Genomic DNA, 20,732 nt, shown 5'->3' with positions numbered 1-20,732 from the left:
TTTTATAAAAACTTCAATCTAAAACTATCAGTACTTACTATATGAGTCATCTTAAAGCACTGTGTCTGTCTTCAGTATTACTGTTATTCCTTTCATTTTTTTCAGAAGTCAATCTGAATTTTTAGACTAGTAAAAGGAAAAGCTTTACTTTTCTCTTCTTTGGTGCAGTGACCTGCCCTGTAGGTGCTTCTGAACAGACATTTATCTTGTCATAGCAGGAAAAGGACCATCAAACATATTAACAATGGCTCAGTTATTTGAAGTGTCCAAGTAAAGCAGTGTCGCAATGAACCTGAAAATAAAGCAGCCGAATGGAACAAAGGCACCATTAATCTTAGTTATTACTCTGCATATTCTTTTATAAGTCAGACAGCGATTTCTGGAAAATCCTCAAAATAAGTGAAATTGTCATTTAGTTCCACCATCAACTCAACATGCAAGGAGACGCACTCAGCTGCATCTCGGCTGTAAGCTGAGCTGCAAGTGCTAACGCTTTCTAAGAGCAGCTGCACTTAAATATATTGCTGTTTGAGACAACACATTTATTTAAAGAATGGACAACAGCCCGAATTGCCATCGGGCATAAATTAAGTGACGTCTGAAACACATACATGCTTTTCTCTAAGGCACTCTTCCTCTCCTCCTCGGTGTCAGCTGCAGCTGACCATTGGCTGGAGGTGTCGTCCATCAAGACGGACTCGCTGTCATCTGGCAGAACACCGATGGACTGCGTGTCCTGAGGAGGAAGAGACAGGCAGACAAACTGTTTATCAAAGGTAATGTGGATCATGCCAGGAATAAAGTAAACAAAGGGAGATAAAGAGCAGGAGAGAAATGGTAATGATGCAGGTTGCCAGGGTGACCAGGGAGCGCAGAGAGACACGAGTAACAGAGATTGAATGATAAAAAGATCAGATTGTTGTTGTTAATGATGCATGCTGTGTGTGACACACATAGAAAAAAACAGATAAAGAGTCAGGGGGGGGGGGGCCTGTGCTTGTAGAAGATAATAAATAAAGCTGTTCCTGATAATCATTTAGAACAAACCTGTGTTTTGTGGCATTACACTATTGAAGTTTAAATTAATAAATTCATTTGCCAATTGGGAATTCAAACAAACTATATATTAACACGCATGGCACATCTCCTTTGGTTTAACTTGGCACCAGCATCTTTTACATTAGTACTTCCTGCCTTATTGGCCACGTTGTACCCGAGATAAACCCAGGGTTACTGCGATCTAATCGATTGTGTTCATGTGGTACATACGTGACCTCCTTTTTCAAGCTTTTTCCTGGAATTGATATAATTTCCTGTGGGGGTTCTAGCACAAATATAGAGTCATTGTGCACACCGCAAAGAGGGCCTGCAAAGATTTAAGTCATGACTAACTCAATAGAGACGTGCTTAACATCTGCAGACAACCCTTAGTTTGTCTATATTAGCATTCACACTCATCCCTTCAAACCTCACTACAATATGTCTGTCTAACTGTATCTATTTAAAAAGTTGCTCCTTCTATTTTTAAAGCATTTCTTTTTAGCCTTTTGACTCTCTCCTGACTCCGGAAACCTATAGGGGCAGACATCTGTCTTTACCTAAATCCCAGTGTCCCCTTGTCCCAGTCAAGCAGAACCACCCCGCCTTAAACACATACACAAACCACCAGACACACACCTAACCACTCAGACCCGCCTGGCAGAAGGCTGCCCAAAAGAGAAATAAATTCACGGCTGGACTGATACACATATAAGCAAACGGAAAGAGGGACAAGACTCTCCTTTTCTCCTCTGGTCTAGTTCAACTTGTTCACCTGCGTTCCCCTTGATAAACTTGCTGCCATCAAGAAGTTTTGAGCTTCCGGTCGTGTCACAGGGGTGCGTGTGAAAGAGACAAAGCCAAGTAAGAGAGACAGAGAGACTCCACGAAGACCCTCTCTCCCCCAGCTCATCTTGCCCCGCTAGGAGTGCTCCAACCTAGCTGACAGGTCTCCCTGGCTCCCTGATCATTTCCAGGTGTGCTGTGGCAAAACCCACAGGAAAAAAAAATCCCTTGTCTCTCTCTGTTGTAAGTTTTGTTTTCTAGCCAGAAGCCTGCGAAATAAACTGACAACAGTTTTAGAATAAGTCGAGGCCAAACCTTTCCAAGCAAGTAAGTTCAGTTGAGAGCGAAGTGATTACAAAACTTATTTTTTTCTATGGGTAAAAAAAATACAAGCTCCAAGTTTTATGTGTAGAAATGTGTAGAAAGAATTTTATTATAAAAGTGTAATTATCTGGATATGAGAACAAAAAAAGGATGTTTGCATGTAGAGGTTTGCACCACAGAATATTTGCATTGACTATATTTTTGTCTTGGATTAAAGCACAGTGTTTTAATCTAATAAATAAATTGTCCATAATTTGATATCTGCCTTTTGTTATTTCATATTTATAGCTGTGGACCAACTTTTGATTGCACTCTTCACTTGGAACACAGACTGCTGCAAATCACCAGTAGTAAAGTGAATTTAAAGGCCCTCATGTAAGGAAACATGAATCTGTGTGGCTTAAAATGTGATTGTTTAAACTGTAATATAGGTATTACGGCCTGTGCTTGAAACTGTATTTTCCACTGCAGAGGTGGCATCAGCAATTTTTTATTTTTATAAGGGATGGGGCAAAGCAATCCTTATGCACACAAGTGCACATCAAAGTTATGATACTGTGATACAAACAGAGTTGGGTGATTTCATTATGTCTCAAGTGCAGAAAAATCTAATTTAACAGCAATAACACCGGTGTCACACAGCAAAGGATGGCTTTGAAGAGCGCTCACAACTAATGCACCACATAACTCTTTTCACAGTTTCTGTCCCGGTTTGAGTTAAAGTTTATTCTTTTAGTTAAGAGTTTTCTGTTTGATACGTTTTATGAGTGAAGATCAGAGACTGTACAAGCTGTTCTTCAGGAAAAAGTGATTTAATAGATCTGTTGATCATTTGTTCCGGCTTGTTTTTTAACACAGCGGCTTGTTAGACCTGCGGACATCGTAAGAAATTTCCCGTGCTTGATCAAAAACACTATAGTTTTATTTTAAAAAGGTGGGTGGGGGAGACGAGCAGCGCATTTAACGCTGAGCCCGTCGGCGGAGAAGGTGGTGCAGATGACAGGAACCATCGGAGATGACTGACCTACATAATTTAATCTCTCTCACACCACCTCTCTCCCTGTGTGTAGCTTTCGCTCTCCTACCAAACACTGGCAGTAAAAACACCACAGCGCTGACCTCATCCCTCTGATGTAATCCCGCTATTGTCTTTCAAAGTGTTGTTGAGGCTGAAATTATAGTTTAAGTGCCCAGGTCTCGATTCAACAACAGGACGCACTTCACAGTGTTTAAATGCTCAGACATCGTTATTGTTTCCTGTTGATGGGACGCAGGCACCGCAGGTTAACGCAACACTCCCGCTGTTCAAACAAACACCATTTTCCAGCAAGCTTCTAGCAGCAAAAAGGGACCAGCCAGCTTAAGACACTCCTTTGCCACAAGCAGTTTGATGGAGAAATGGAGACGGGCTCGCTTCTTTGTTAAGCATTTCTTTGTTCTAAAAGTGAAGTCATCTTTCACCACATTTGCCGTTTCTTATTTATCTCCAGGCATGTCCTTCTGCAACATGTTGAATGTGAGTCATGCATCACACTGGCCACGCTCAGATTCTGCCCTCTGGTCCTCGGGGCATCGATCTGGTCTGAGAGTTTGTCTCCATATGCATCTGTGCATATGTCTGCATTTGTGTACATATATATACACACACACACATATATGTCTGCATATGTATGTAGCATATGTGGCTACAAAAAGCAGCCCTCCTACGTGCGTTTGTGTGCTCATGTTGCTTCATCGTTGAGCTCCTCCAGCAGCAGTGGAGTTAGTCATTTCCAGCTCTGGCTGGAGGGCCATGGAGACAAAGAGCGCTGATGTCACCTCCCCACCAGGCTACGTCCTCACTGAGAGTATTATTTCTACTCCTCTCTGAGACTGTCAGCTATAATGAATTGGTAATGGATTATTTTCATAGTTTCAATCTCATAGCCAGCTACTAGATCATATAAAACAGGCCTCCTTTCAAAAGATTACTAACTGCATTTAAGTTAGCAACGTATAAGTTCTGCTTGGTGTCATTTCTATGCGATACTTATCATATGTGATATGAGACATAACAGGACAGGGTTGGGTGTTATTTTGATAGCATATCAAGATGGCAGACCTGGGCGTTTGGCAGTGACGTGCAGCCAATCAGCGAGTCAGTTATGCAGCTGGGTGACTGTAGAGTAGCTGGTGACAGGTCCTCAGGGCTTGCCAGGCCATCTTTCCACTCCTGGAATACACACACACACACACACACACACATACACAAACGTTCACAGTGTCAGAATAACAAAATCTGTTGCGTGCATATGTGTTCTGGCACAGAGAGACACAGGCGGCGCTAAAAAGAAAAAGAGGACACATAAGAGAACAGGGTAGGGTGAGAGACTGCAGGAAGAGCCAGCAATGCTGCTGTCATTCACAGCAACACTGCTAACTGACATGGTACTTGTTCCTCCGGGGATTAACTCTACATCAAACCTGCTTCTCCACTGACAACCTTGCGCTACCTAAAATAAACAAGTGTGGTCAAGATGTTGGTTTTAATTTGTGTTTGCCCAAGAATGAAGTTTTGCATGCATCACAACCAGTTTATACAAATACCTACTGTTAACGAGGTGCAGTAATAATTTCAGTTTACTTATGAGGCGGTTCATGTGAAATGTGCAGAACGGAACTGCAAAACTCACCAGGCAAAGCTTTGTTTGATTAGTTCGTATGATCAAAAAAATTCTCACCGGTTCTCTGTGGGTGACAGGCAAGATGGTGAGACTCTCTACAGGCCTTGGGAGGCTCCCCATATCTTGGTTCTGGCTGTGGGATGGAAGACATGCAGGCTTTCCCTCAAGTTTGCGGACCTGACGCTCTCCTTTGGCGGTGGATCCAGCGCTAAGTTTGCGGACAGGGTTTGTGAGCCATTTTTTAAGGGTGCTCACAGAGCGCCTGGAGCCTGGGGAGCTGGGGGCCGAGCTGCCTGATGCCTGTGGGGGCAGCGACGCCACGGAGGTGGAGATGCTGCCCTCACTGCCTGCTGCCGAATACGAGTCTGAAGAAAAGGCATAAAGAGACAGGAGAAGCAAAAGGTTACTGGCGAAGGAAAACAATCAATAGATAAGGGTTAAATGGGTCATGAGGCAGAGTAAAGGCTCCAAGTACAGACTTAAGTTAATCAATGAATCTGTGGACTTCGACAAATGTGCAAAAAGAGCATTTTGTTTCAGGGACACAACCCTCGCTTGACTAGTAGACGAGGCTTAACTGCAGGTGTGCGAGGTGATGCAGAACTGAAGGCAGAACACATGTCAACACACCAGGAGTGAAAGATTAACGAGAGAAATCAAAATAAAGAGCGGAAATATAAATTTCTGTTCTACAAACACGGCTGTGCAGGTGTGTAACTACACTATAAAAGATGTTTTCATTATGCAAAGCAGACTTTTTGTCTTCTTTTTTTTTACATTGCTGAGCTGTGCACCAGTCCATGCCATCGTTACTTGACCACATTCTGATGCAAGGCCGACAGCAGAGGTAATGAGGGTCGGTATTTGAAACAAAAATACACTAAAAAGCAGTTGCAGATTGACTGCTGCACACTGATGTCAGGAGGACATGGGAAGTGAGTTGGGGGGTTGAGCTGGGACCGGACATCCTCTTTAATCCTTTTTAGAAGGGGAGCTCCTTGCCGGGGACTGTTTGTTTTTTCTTTATTGTCTTCCTTTCCCATCTTGCCTCGGCCAATCAACCTACCGCCCTTCCTCCAGCCTTTCTCAGTCCTGAGCTCTTCTTCTAAACTGTGCGTCGGGAGTGTTTCATCTCTTCTGTAACAATTTAGTCATATTTCTTATCCATCTTTGCGCCTTAATCCTCTGACACTTGAAACTCTTTCAAGAAAAAACTATTTTCCATTACTTGTAAAAAAAAAAAAAAAAAAAAAAAAAAAAACTTTGTAGTTTATGTTGTGCATCTGTTCATGAGAAGACAACACTGACCTGATTTCAGAGCGCTTTATTTGAGCCACAGTCTGTTATTGCAGTTCTCAGCAATAAGATGCAAACTTAAACCCAGGCTAAATCATTCAGCTTAGTTCAGTGTTCATAATTAAAAGATTTAAGAATCTCCACAACTTTATTCACTCAATTTCTTTGTCTGAGAAATTCAATAGCAGCCACAGTACTGATCAATAATAATGAGCTTTGTGCTCTGCACAGCACAAAACTCACAGTGTTTGACGAATCATTAACCTCAGCGCAAACAGGCCATGCTAATAAGATCGTATTTCTGCTAATGCAGAAACTTGTGAATGGTAGGTGATAACTAAGAAAATAACTTTAACTTGTGTATTTCCACCATAGAGATACCATTTCCTCTATTTTTCCCCAGCATGTATCATGCAATTTTCCCATCCACTTTTCTTTCTAATTCCCACCCAAATATCCATATAAAAGTCTGCAAATAGAGTGTATAAGGAGATCTAAGCCTAGCAGAAGGAGCATCTGAACAGAGCAAGATAAGGAACACAAGCAAGTTTAAAGAAAAAAGATGGCTGTATCCTGCAGGGAACTATTGGGATATCAAAATGCATCTGAGAGCCATTGTATTTATGGTTGCATCTGGAAGAAGCAAAGCGTCCACCATCTGTGAAGGTTCCCCAGTCAGAGAGAAGAAAGGATGTGAAAACGCTGGGGAGCACATGTGATATTGTGCACCCTCCCAACCCAGCTCTCCTGACCTCTAACAAAGGGCCAGACCCAGAGGTTTGTATTTCCCAAGGTTCCTGCTCAAGTTTAGCCAGGTCAGCGTTTGCAGTTCAAAGTGCAGAGATACAACCAGCAACATTGTTTCTAACTATCTTGAGGCATCAGCTGAAGAAATAGGCTAAAGAGACTGACACCGCTGAAGCGCCTGGAAGCAATTTGAAATGACTGGAGACAGGACAGAGCAGCTCTCCGATTCGAGGCTTTGCATCAGGATGATACAGTAGCTCTGTCACACGTACAGATTTACGATGCACAGAGCGTACATTATTTACTGGTTTTATAACGACTATCCTTACATCTGTCACCATGGCAACTGAGCACTTCCACTGATCATGTATTCTTTGTACCTTATACAAGTCATTACGGAGACATCAATAACACTTTTGCACAGAAACAGTGAGACAACTGTAAGGGGAGATGATGAGCTTCTCCTTAGAGAAACCCACCTCCGCTCGCCCCACACATTGCAAGATAAGTGGAGTTAATACTGTTATACACCTACAAAGAGGAAACTGGGGGGTGGGGGGACTATCCTTCCCACTCTTTCCCTGCTGTGCTTCATGCTGATAGTGCCCACTGAAATTCATCTCCATAATGGCACCACAAAGAAAAGATTACCCACGCTGATTTTGTTAATGCAACTTGACTATTGTTTATGTGCTTGTAACAATTAAGAGTTAAGGGCACAGGAGAAAAAGGGCTGCATTAAGCTGCCCTGATCTGTGGTGATTTGTTAATGCTAGGTTTTCACCACTCGCCCACTCGCTGTCTGAGAGGATGAGCGAGTGCCGGGGCGGGAGGCTCATCCAAAATTGCTGTACTGTGTAACTTTGTAGCCAAGTGGGTATCTGTTGCAAGGCACTTCCAGATTTTTCTTAGTGTTGGTCGGTCACAATACAGAAAAGAGACAGCCCACATCATCTAAGAGGGCAACTTAAGAGAGCCATCTTTCACTATTAGTATTTGTACGGTATTGCAGAGTCAATACAGCTATGCAGCAATTTTTCTTTTTCAACTCACAGTTGGTTTCTAGATTAAGCAACTAATAAGTTGGCACAAGACTACAGATAACTGTCTGTCACTATTTCCTAAACCTAAGGTGACTTCATCAAATGTCTTGTTTGCTCAAGCACAGCCTAACCCAGTTTAGTTCAATTAACTATAATTCAAGCCAAGGAAAAAAAAGAGTTACTCGTTTGAGAAGCAGAAATCTTCAGCTGTTTAATGAATGCTAATAAACTTAAGCAATCCTCAAACTCTGTCAATATAGTGAATGATTAATTTTCCAAAGGTCAGTCTGATAAATCTATTGATTGCTGAACACTACATAATTTCACGTCCGTCCTTTTTTGTGTGGTTCACAGTCAACCATTTGTTATTACCACAGTTAAATTCACTTATAGCTGATTGAATTATCTAATGACTATATGTGGCACAGCTTGTCCAGTCATGTGGAGAGGGAAAACTTATGATTCACTGTTCTCATGAAGGTTTGAGTTAGATGTGACTGAATCAAAGGCAGGGACAGCTATAAGAGCATGTGACTGCCTGTCTCTATGCCAGGTGGGACAGACTCCTGTGGCTCCAAGTCCCCAAGTTGGTTAAGAAGATGGATGGATGGATGATGGATGGATGGATGAGTTAAGAGTAAATTTACTTTAATTTATGTCTGAAATGCAAAAGCAGAGAAAAATGAGAAAGCAAATCTCTTCCCCTCTTTTCAGGTGATTGATGGAGATAGATATGCGCTAAGTGGTCGTCCACCAGAAGAAGTCTGCTCTAACTTCTGTTTATTGATTGCTGAAGAGTGAGTGCTGCTGAGCCAACAAATCAGGCTAAAAGCGTTGGCTTTAATGGAGCAAACTTCACAGCCCCCTCCACTGTGGAGTTCCCTGTCAATCCCATGCCTCTCGGGATCATATAGGCAATTTAGGCATTACTGGACTCCACAAATAAAAAATAAATAAGCAGACATGCAGGTGCCCATACGCTTTTTTTTTCCAGAGAGGCTCTCCTGATGGGCGCACAGGTGCAGGCTGTCAACCTGTTATCCAGAGTCATCAGCCTGTCAGTGTAACAATACACAGCATTAGAGGCGAGCATCCTGCTGCTCAGCACTGTGGCAAACATGTCAAATATCCTGCTGAGTTTGACAAACTTAGAGCTGCCATTCAATACTAGCACCTTGTGGCTTACAGCTCTGGGGAATTGTGGCAATCAACACATAGGTGCCCGCCCGCGTCATTGCTAACAACTCTTAACACAGCACCATACTTATCTTCTCGATTCTTTCTCTCTCACTCACTGCCCTCTCCACCTTATGCTCTTCAGCCTAGACTCAGCTGCTATATTACATTTCACCCACTCAGAGGAAATGGACACCCTTTCCATCAACCAGCAGGGCCCGGTCTGCACTCACGTTCAAACCGAAAGAGCTGAAAGACCACGAGGCAAGTACCTGAAGCACATGACGGAAAATGTTCTAACCAAGGTGCTTTTTACAATGAAACATTTCAAATCATAAATTGTGCTCGTCTTTTTCTGGCTTTTCCTTCAATCCTCCCTCCTTCCTTTCTTTTTCACCCTGACACCTTTTTCTCTACGATAAGTTCCTCCTTCTGCCACCCCGTTTGGCACTCTAACGCACTCTTACCCTCTGCATCTCTGTGCACTGCAGTGTTTTTCAGATAATGACTGGGAGCAGGACACTGCACAGCTCCCTCCTCTTATGCAATGGCCTCCACTGCACTGCCCCGAAGCTGCTGAGTGCAGCACAAGTTCGACATGCAAAACAAGCTAGCAGAGAAGACAACGCTACAGAAGTAAAAAAAAAAATGTTTTTAAAAAGTTTTTAATCCTTTTTTATTCTCCTTTCTTATCTTTCGTTTTGGTATTAAGGCTTAAGCAACTGAATCCACAACCTCAGGAATCCTCTGACAGTCTAAAGCAGAGGCTATGGGGTGAGCTGCTGGGAAGAGCAGGGATTCTGTATAAAGATTAAGCAGCAGAGGGGCAAAAAGATGCCAGTGTGATTAAAGTTAAGAAGTTCAGTGAGAGTATGGGAGGAAACACTGACGAGACGAGCGGAAGGAAGGCCATGAGGGCACAAGCGACATACACTTGAGTGCACATAAGCAGGAACTGTGCTGATTTTTAACTGTGGGCACTGCAACAAAGACATGTGCAGCAGCTCAACTCTTGTCGTCCTTGTGTGTGCCATATGTGAGTGTGTTCGTGTCAAACCTTTGGAGTGACACACTGCAGTCAGACAAGTGAACAGTGGTTTCCTGTCCTCCTACTGACCTAGTTTATACGCACGCACGCACACACACATCCACACACCACTGTTATTCCCAGAGCACAGAAGGAAATATGTGCTAGACACATCAAGTGACACGCAAACAAGCCATCAGAGTCAGTCTCCTGCCATCATCGCCCACAGCCAGACTCTGTGGCATATTCTTTATCAGTTTAATGCATCAAAGTGCTGCCAGTCACCAGAAAAACAAGACCGAAAAAAAACACGCTGGCATTAATCCTTTCGTCTGTGGAACAATGTGAAAGAGTAAATCAGACACTTCTCCTGATGAGGGATTATGAAACAGCTCTAATTGATAGTCAGATCTAAACCACTACTGCTGCCACTGACTGTGAAAATCAGGTCAGTGGGAGTATAGCAGTGCAGTCAAAGTGGCAGAGGTTGTGGATATCTCACCTGAGATTTCAATCAGCATTTTCTTTCAACTTGATTCTTAATTTGCAATTTTAAAAAAAGAGGCTGTGACGGCAGTCTCACCACAGAGACTGTCTGCAAGCTCCCAGCAGTGTACAGTGAGAGACTGGAACCATGTTTGTGGTTAGTGGCCTTGAAAACTCCAGACATTCCTCTAGAACCACTTAGAGAGAGACTTGCCAGATTCCGGATTAAGGTTGCAGTGTGGTCCATTTCACACAGATTTATTAACTAAGCACCACAGGATCAACAGGTATTCAGAGATGGAAAGTCCCATATTCACAAATCATGATCCAATAATTTAATCAAGAGCCAGAGTCAAGTCATTTACTGCCCCGCTTTCACTGAACTGTTACCAATGGAGAAACTTTCAAGCAACAGAAGCTCAGCTCTACTTACTCTGAGACAGTCATTACACCCTGCATATGCAGTAACTGCTAAACTCCAGATCCCAGTTACTATGTAACTCAAGCTTTCTCTCTCACTCATTAAAGTTTTAAAAAATTCCAATTGTATGAAAGTGAAAAGAAAGATTTGAACAGTACAAGCCCAAACCTCAGTCATGCTAGAGTTATGGTAAGATGGCAATGTAGCTGGGAAATATTGGTGTTTACCCAGTGAGTACATTCAATTCTTTTATATTCGGCAACAAAATGCAAGTAGTCATGGCAGCAGGTCACCTGGTGGGATGCAAACTGTCTCCAAACAGTGGCGGTCTGACTCAAACTGACTGCAATCACTCTCAGATTGGTGAAGGTATGCAAATAATTTCCTTCCAGTTTAATAAATGCAGACAATTTGGCAACATCTTGTTGTTTGTGCATGTCTTTGTAACAGGGGACTCGACTCCTCTGGTTTTATTCTGATCATATTCTTATTTAAAAGCAATGTTGCAGAGCACCTATGCCATTTTACAGTTAAATCGCCTTCCAACAATAATTATGTCACTAGTTTTGGAGGAATTTGTCAATTTCTGTTTGAGAGATTTAAGATTTTGGCTGTACTCTGAATGTAAGTAGTTAATTTGAATCTCTGTGCATGTGGACAGCAACAGGTTTGCAACAGATAGAACAGATTTGCAATTTTCGCTGATTTACTACATTTAATTACAAACACATCAGCTGTAATTTCCTGAGGTGCATTCGATTGTCAACTGATAGCAGACTGACAGCAGACTGACTCCATGTTATTGCAGTTTTATCGCCAACTTGATGCACCAAAGTCCCCTTGAAGATCACTGACTGTCTTAGAAGTCAAGGAGATCACAAGTTTATTGTAAATGGTTGCAGTAATTTTGGTCTCCACCCCCTGGTTCCCCTGGTGTGACCGTAGCATAAGTAAAAAAACTAATAAAGTCTAAATGTGCTATAAATGTTGCTTTTCAAAGTGCACAGCTTCAGTTTGAAGGCAGAAAAAGAGAACAAATGGATTTGATTTTTATAAATTCATATAAATACTTTCATTTCTTGTAGACCACATCTTTCACACACATGAACACCCCACCTCCATAGCTTTGTTTCTGAATGATGCCCACCTATGGCAGCCGTAACCTTTTCCCTATTTTTTCCTCTTATGATCAGTTAAAGTTGTGAGATGGACCAAATAAATCCTTGTCAGCTTGATACGTGATAAGCTTCTCAATATTTTCCCCTTACTTTGCATCTCAACAATAGCCAACTCTAGTTGAGGGTGTTCGGACATGTTTTTTTCCCTTAAATAGATGAACTGTCAAAGTAATTTTCTCTCATTACTACAGTACTTTGTTTTTGGGGGAGCTTTCTCCAGAAGAAGAAGATATGAGATTGAGATGTGACAGAGAAGAAGAAAATATTTAAACAGACATCCTTTGTTTATCATGAATGATACCGTGCACGTTACATGTACAATACGAGGCCCAGAGGCTGAAGATCAACGCAGCAACTGCCTGTTTTGCTCTAGTAAAGAAGCGCTAGCACACCAAAAGCAAAATGACTCATTATGCTTTTATTTTTTGATTTTATTTGTACGTAATCTATCAATAATTATATTTGATTATATTTAGTGCTACATTTATTTTTACATTACTTTAACCCTGTAGTTGTTAAAGCTGGACAACATTTTAACTGTCAATTTATTGCTTATATTTTATATTATAAAATATCTGCCAATTTGTTCTTACAAAAATAATGGAGAAATGAATAGGAACTGTTTAGTAGAAGTATGCAGCAGCTTAAAACGTCACAGTCACAATTTTCTTTTCCCAAAACAAGAACTAAAAAAACCTAAACTGTGAAATGGATGTTTTCCTGTAGGTGGATATATATCAACCGCTCGTGCTCCCAAAGTAACCATAAGATTGTTCAGTCTTTATATGAGGTCCACTGAAAAATGCTTTGAGGCATTTTGGGAAAATGAGGGTTGGAAAAGTACTTAAATGACCTTGCAGGCGCTGCATGGCACTCTGATTTAGTGTGTGTGCAATTGTGTGTATATCTTGTGCCAGTGTGCGTGTGTGTGTATGTATGTATGTGCACCCGGATAATCACAGTGATGATCAGCACTACTCTTTTTACCCTTTTTAGCAATAGGAAGCACACACCCTGGGTACTGTCGGTCATCACTATGATTATCTAGTCACACACACACGCATTCACAGACACACACTCACTCTAAAAAAAAAAGTCAGAGAACAAATGGCTGGCACTTGTGTTTGAGGTGGTCGAAAACAACGAGCAAATTAAAAGCGATTGTGATTTCATATGGCAGTGCCAGTCAGGAGGCCTCCAAGGAGAGCTGGAGACAGAGCTGCGATGCACGCTGGGTCGCGGGTATGTGGAGCCTCTCCTTTGGCCCCAGTCTGCCTGACAGCTCCAGTACTGTGCTCTTGCAGTTTGTCGCTGGCTGTGCACAAGGTCAGTGCTCTGCACTGCAAGTAACCATGACGGCTTTATAACAAACTGAGTCAACAATGTGAATTGTTGATTTGACACAAAACTGTCTAACTTCTCTTGTCTCAGATATGCTCTCTCATAAAATTATATCCTGAGCATCCAAGCGTTCAGAACATGTTGTGTATTTGGAGCAAGCATGCGAGGTTTGTGTGCAAAAACAAATATCTCAGCTTTCATTGTAATGGGGCACACAGTTCCGACCTCGAGACCTAAAGATGTGCTGGCATAGCGATTCTCAGTCAGACTTGATGTGCTTTCCAGACACATATTCTCATTCCTTTCCATAGCTCTCCACCTCTCCCCACTCTTATTGCCATAGCAACTAAACCCAGAAGGAGAGAGAGTGAGGGACAGCCGCACAAAAGATTAGCCATCAGCAAGAAATCAACCTACACATGTGGGCGCACGCACTCAGTCTTGTTTTACATAGCAATACACTCGTGAACATATACCTGTCTGTGACACACACACACGCTTGCACGTGCACACACACACAAAGCACAATGATTACTGTAGATTTGCATCAATATTCATACAGTGACAACCCAGCAAATGTTTCCCTGGCTTATGCTTATTAGTAAGACAATGCCAGAGGCACAAAGGATGCTTCTGAAAAGCTTATTCTGAATTCAAGAAAACCATCTGCAGCTGTCAGCTTTTGTCGCTTTTCGATCAGATCCTGCATTTTGAGCAAGAGCTCTCCATATGGCTGTTAAGAGGGCATCTTATGAATACACAAAATCCATTTAAGTGTTTGAGGGCGACCCGAGGCACAGTTCCACCTGTGCCAAATCCATCAGGTGGACAGTTTTCCTATAGGTTAACGAAACTGAATAATTAACATTAAGTAAAGCAATAGAAAATGTGCAAGTGTTGAGTATACTGCCAAATATATATAATACTGTGAACTATTAGCTAGTGTAATTAGATTGTTACGGCAAAAGCAAATCTTTAAAGTCACACTCAGACACTCAAATGTTTCTAAATTTGGCATTTATAAAGTAACAGCTACAGTAGTCTTAGTTTGGCTGCTACAATGTGAATTTTGCACATAAATAAAAACTTATTCTAAAGATTTGGGGGGTTATTAAATACACATTAGGATGTTTTTACATTTTTTTAAATTGTTTTTCTCTTGAGTCCACCAATGTGGCTTTAATCCTTACGTATTGGCTGCAGGCTATGAACAGAAAGCTGTGTCTATAGTAACAATCAGTGGTGCCTGACTGACAATCAGAGTGTTGCAGGCCGATAAGAAGGAAACAGGTCAATTTTTGGTTTGCTGTCTTCTCCAGTCCAGTGTAGAAGGCAGAAACACGGGGGAAAGCTTATTTAACAATGCAAAAACTTTATGGAAGTATTTGCTTGTATCTTTTGCTTTTCTTAGCTGTGGATTCCCAGTAAAAACATACAAGTTTGTTTATTAGTTTGAAAAGAACTCTATTTTGCCCAGAATTCATTGGGATTTACAAATGCTTAAAGGGACAGTTCACCTCCAAATTATTTTTGCTTATATTTTCTACATTCTGTAGAATTATTCATGCATCTAGGTTGTTTTGATGTAAACTTGTTTTGACATAACTGCCTGCTGTCAGCTATATTGGAACTAAATCAAAGTGACAAATAATTATTTGGAAAAAATCAGCAGCAATTCAGCACAAAAAATGCACCAACCCTGCTGTGAGCGCTTTCATATAGAAACTGCAAAGTGTGCAGGTAGCTAGCATCACAACAGCAATAATCATATCTTGTCCCATTGTGCCTAACACAATCCTCTTTGCAGATGTGCTTCTTTGTGCAGAGTGACATGGCCCAGGTATGATTCAGTAGATGGATAATAGCTGCCATTAGAGTGCTCAAAACAATGTTCGTGCATTTTTTTTTATTGACTAAGCAGGTCAGCTTTTTAAACGTATGAAAACATAATTTCCATTATCAAATCAAATCAAATCAAATCAAATCACTTTTATTGTCACATCACATGTGCAGGCACACTGGCACAGCACATGCGAGTGAAATTCTTGTGTGCGAGCCCCACAAGCAACAGAGATGTGCAAACACAACAACACAAACGAGCAAAATACAAGAATGGCCAACCTGAAACTAATAAATATATGTACAATATATAATAGTGTATGCATTTCTGGATGTGTATACTAAATATTTTCCTACGTGTGTGTGTGTGTGTGTGTGTATACACATTTTTACAAATTAAATAGTAAAAAAAAAAAAAAAAAATTATACTGTACAGATGACAGACATCGCTACAATCAACACTTCTATAACTGGTCAACTGACGCCAAAACGGGCAAAAGAAAACATTTAAATTAAATTTTGGTGTGAACTGTCCCTTTAAGATACCCCAGAGACTCTTGTGCAACTGATAAACCATGAACTCGCAGAACTATCCTCTAGTGAGGCGCAGAGACAAACATGATGGCAAATTTAGGTTAGAAGTGAACCAAACAATAATGCTCTATAAGCTGATCCCAGGCTGCGAGGAACTACAGTCCCAACAGTAAATTTGATTAAACACAAGGTAAGTAAGATGCTCAGCTCCTGTGTTGCCTTGCCTTGTGCACCGTTTTGGAAAGTTTCTCACTGAGGCCTCTGTGAAGTATTCTCTGGAGAGAACTGCAGAACAGAGCAGCCAAAATCTCTCCACTCTGACAGCCAGAGGGGACACGACAGCAATCATTGCAGTCAACCTGTCGCTAAGACTTACAGCAAGCATGTTCCAATCTCGCCAAATGAAAAGAGTCAAAAGTTGAAACTTTTTTCACACCACTCACAAGTCTTTATACTGCGGCTGCTGTTTTGAAAAAAAGAAGGAGTAAAACTCCATGAAAGCAAGAGCTGAGTATTAGAAAAGCAAGAGCAAACATTATAGCCCCCCCCCCCCCCCCCCCAAAAGGAGGCAGGTATAAAAAGAGCCATATGGACTGAAAGTGGGGGTAGAATCACGGGGGGGAAGTCGCTCCTCTCCCCCTCTGCACTGTTGGAGAATTCTTTCTAAACAAGGTATGGAATGCACTCCTGTGTTTCATAATTTGTTCCCTCATTCTTCTCCTCTGCACATTTACAAACAGAGTCCTAAGGAAGAGAAAAAAGGGAAGGAAAGACTGTGGGAGCCTTGCAAATATGTCAGGGCAAGGCAGTTTAGTAGAGCAAAAAGGAAATGACAATGAACTGTGAAAGAAAGGGACGTGGTAAAAATACATTAACCATATATAAATGTGTGTTTGTTTTAAAGGAGAAAGGGCATAGATAATAAAATAATTAATAAAGAGCGGGAGTTGAAGGAGAGGAGAGAAATGAAGAAGAGAAGCAGGAGGAGGGAGAAAATGAGAACGCCCCAGGAGTGATCTTAAAGCTCCACTTGGTCTTCATATTCCAAGCCAGCAGATCACGCAACATTCAGCCCAAATTCAGGCTGGCTGATTTCTTCATCCAGCTGGGGAGCTTCGCTTTTGCAACAGAGAAACAATATGGTGGAGATCGGCTGGGAAGGAGGCTGGGGGTTTGGTGGGAGGGCAAGAAGAGATGACGAGGTGGAGGGTGGGCTGGGGTGCAAAGTTTAAAAATATCTCAGAGTGCTGAACACAGAGCTGAGCCACGGCAGTCTAGCATACCTTCAATTTCAGCTATTTTTGTTGCTTTTTCCATAATGTCTGAAGTCTGCCTTATAAGCTGATGACAACTAAGTTTCTCTAGCTGAGACATAAAAAGACACACTGGTCCCCCCGCCCCCCCGCATTTGCCAGCAGTGCTGCTTTCTGTCAAAAGCACTCTCAACTTGTTATCAAAATGTATTCGTACATCGCGGGGTCCCAGGTTCGCTGCGGGGATCAAGTTCTTGTCTGACGGCGGCCAAACTGATGAAATGTGCAAGCGCGTGTTCTTGAGCAAGACACTGAACCCAACCACCTCGAGGTCTGCAGCACATCGTGCACTCTGACTAATCTGTGAAGGGACAAAAATAAATGTTCGGTGATTTATTCTATTTTACGAGCTGCGTGTTGATGCCGAACATTGTGGAGCAGCTAAATTTTAATCGCTGCCTGTCACGTGAGATTATTGTGAGTTTTTGCTTCTTATTTTCTCGATGGCTTGAATGCGCAGCAACTGTTTACTACGGCTGAATGCAGAACCGTGGCAGCGATACAGATGATGCAAGTTGCCCCAAAGGCCTTTGATGCTAATCATTTTTTCAATTTGAAGCTAATTTAAACTTACATATATATCAGTGTATGTTTTGGGGTGTTTTTTTGTTTTTTTAATGGTTGTCTTTGGTTTCGTTCGCCCTGTCTTTGCCGTTCAACCATGTAAATATATGTGTGTGTCTGTGTGTGTGAGCGTATGTGTCATTGCTGTGGGGGATTCTTGTCCTAACACACTGCATGCATGAGTCAACACCAGCCCCCAACACTCACAAATAGACACGCTCTCAGATGCAAAGGGAACACATATAGATGCATATGCAAGACAACGCCGACCCTTTTCCTTCTTTGGAGGATCATTAAAGAAAAGGAACACAAAGAGATAAGTGACAGCAGCAGAAAGACAAACATACTTATGGAGACACAGACAGATCCATAGATGGAAACAGTTTTATTATTGCTGTTGTTGTTGCCCTACCCTGACTGCTGCCATGTGACCTTAACCCTCTCACACACAGGTAAAGCTGCTTGTTGCCTCAGTTGTGGAACACAGCAGGTGAGGAATATGTTAATGAAAAAGAAACCATCCATCCATCCATCCATCCATCTTCTTCCGCTTTATCCGAGGCCGGGTCGCGGGGGCAGCAGCCTAAGCAGAGAGGCCCAGACCTCCCTCTCCCCAGCCACCTCCTCCAGCTTATCCGGGGGAACACCAAGGCGTTCCCAGGCCAGCCGAGAGATATAATCTCTCCAGCGTGCCCTGGGTCTGCCCCGGGGCCTCCTCCCGGTGGGACATGCCCGGAACACCTCACCCAGGAGGCGCCCAGGAGGCATCCTTGTCAGATGCCCGAACCACCTCAGCTGGCTCCTTTCGATGTGGAGCAGCAGCTGCTCTACTCTGAGCCCCTCCCGGATGGCCGAACTTCTCACCCTATCTCTAAGGGAGAGGCCAGCCACCCTTCAGAGGAAGCTCATATGCCGCTTGTATCCACGATCTCGTTCTTTCGGTCACTACCCACAGCTTGTGGCCATAGGTGAGGGTAGGGACGTAGATCGACCGGTAAATTGAGAGCTTCGCTTTTACACTCAGCTCCCTCTTCACCACGACGGACCGGTGCAGCGTCCGCATTACTGCAGCTGCAGCCCCAATCCGTCTGTCGATCTCCGGCTCCCTTCTCCCATCACTCGCAAACAAGACTCCGAGATACTTGAACTCCTCCACTTGGGGCAGGAACTCATCCCCGACCCGGAGTGGGAACCGGGAACGAGTCCGGGAACAATGCGGAAAAAGAAACCACTGAATAACTGAGATATATAAATGTGTATAAAAAGTACTCTTTCCCATATGGTCTGCCTATTACAGTATCTGCCTTTAAGTGTGATCTTAACTCTGCTCCATCCTTATCTTTGTTTGGTTACTGTCTGACAGTCTGCACGTATGTGTGCTAGATTTACTTGAGGGTGCATCCCAAATAGCATTAGATGTGTGGGAGGCTGTGCCACAGAAAAGATAAGACGTGTTAGCTCAAATTGCATGGGTGTAATTCCTAACATTATCAGTGTGTGTGTGTGTGTGTGTGTGTGTGTGTGTGTGTGTGTGTGTGTGTGTGTGTGTGTGTGTGTGTGTGTGTGTGAGGAGAACATTGATGGTTCCATCATCAGTAGTCTTTACAGCATGTGAACTCCTTCCTCTGATTGCAAGATTTGAAAGTTCGCTCAAAAAGGCGTGAACAGACGTTTGCAGTCAGGGCCTTGTCCATTCCACCTCTCCTTTACATATTACAAAATATTTCCCCAAACTCTCTGTTCAGATAAATCATTTGATAAATAATTAGGTTACCTGCTTTTATGCCGTCTGGGCTGTGAATTCAGCTCACCGTGGACAATATAAGACAAAGCATACCATCTGTTTTCAAATGGTTTGTCAACAGTCTTTGCTGGGAAGCAGGCCCCACTAATGGCCCTCTGGAAGCCAATCTGCTAATGCGCTGTGCAGACTACCGCTGGTATCAGAGCTAAAATGATACATGCCTTTCTCTTTCATTAAACCCATCTCCCCACCTGTCCATCTTCCTGCCCTCTCCATCTCGATGAGTAGTGCCCAGATCAATAATCCCAGCTCTTCTGTCAGACATTTCCTCCAACTCTTCCTACCTTCTAGTTCTCGTCGGTATTGCGATAAACACAAATCCACACACAGTGCAAATAACACCCATTCACACATTCTTAACTTAATAAGGACCCCTGCACTCGTGTCACTGGATATTGATTAAGATGTGAAAAAAGTCCGGCAGGGTAGCCAGCATGATGCCACATTGATTCAGCTGCAGTCTCTTTCTGCATATAAGCAAACGGGTCAGATTCAGAATTAAAGACTGTCCCGTGCGACTCATTTAGTCTGTGAGCAGCTGAACTTATTTTAGCTTACCCATTGAAAAGTCAAGTGTGAGTATGCTGGTCTAAGCGATAGGCATCCACTAGGAACACATATGGTGTGACATAATAGCATAGTGCATGTGATCACCCGGCCTGCAAGTAAGTGCCATTACGCCTAAGTAGGGGAATGAATCACACCGCACATGATAGTTTCCTCTTAAGTCAGTCATCAGGCTTTTTTTTTTTATTTGGAATCAATGAATGATGGAAATGCATCGTAAACAGTTGTGTCCAAGACAATAGAGCAAAGACGGCCTGTCATGATTTTAAAAAATGACAACAAAGAGGAAATTCTTTTGTTGCTATTGATATCAGAGTTAGGGATGTGGGAGCTAATAGTAAGCTGCCGCTCTGATTATCTCAGCTAAGACAGTGCAGGCACCACTTTGGGCCTTTTTTGAAAAAATGTATGCTTTAGACAAATAGATGGTAATTGATACAGTTACGTGCCTCACCTGAAACAACAATGTCTTGGGAGAAGAACGGAAAAAAGTCTGCATTATTCAGTATTTGTCTTGTAGACGCCACAGTAAAAACAATGGGAAAGTCAGATATGTGATATCTCACAAAAGTATGAGATACAATT

The 20,732-nt window shown here is 42.5% G+C and overlaps 1 protein-coding gene across 3 annotated transcripts in view; it reads right to left on the bottom strand.

The window, feature by feature from the left end:
* The window catches only part of arhgef25a (Rho guanine nucleotide exchange factor (GEF) 25a), a 42,637-nt gene that overhangs the window by 9,192 nt on the left and 12,713 nt on the right, over positions 1-20,732 (bottom strand). For all 3 annotated transcript variants that reach the window (XM_080898793.1, XM_080898794.1, XM_080898795.1), the window contains 3 exons: positions 4,869-5,176; positions 4,250-4,360; positions 612-736 (listed from right to left, as the gene is read on the bottom strand). In XM_080898793.1, the coding sequence (XP_080754919.1) occupies positions 612-736; positions 4,250-4,360; positions 4,869-5,176 (544 nt within the window). The remainder of the gene's footprint in view (positions 1-611; positions 737-4,249; positions 4,361-4,868; positions 5,177-20,732) is intronic.

This window comes from Rhamphochromis sp. 'chilingali' (genome assembly GCF_963969265.1).
Source record: "Rhamphochromis sp. 'chilingali' genome assembly, chromosome: 12".
In the NCBI taxonomy this organism is placed as follows: domain Eukaryota; kingdom Metazoa; phylum Chordata; class Actinopteri; order Cichliformes; family Cichlidae; genus Rhamphochromis; species Rhamphochromis sp. 'chilingali'.
This window is presented reverse-complemented; position numbering and strand designations above follow the sequence as displayed.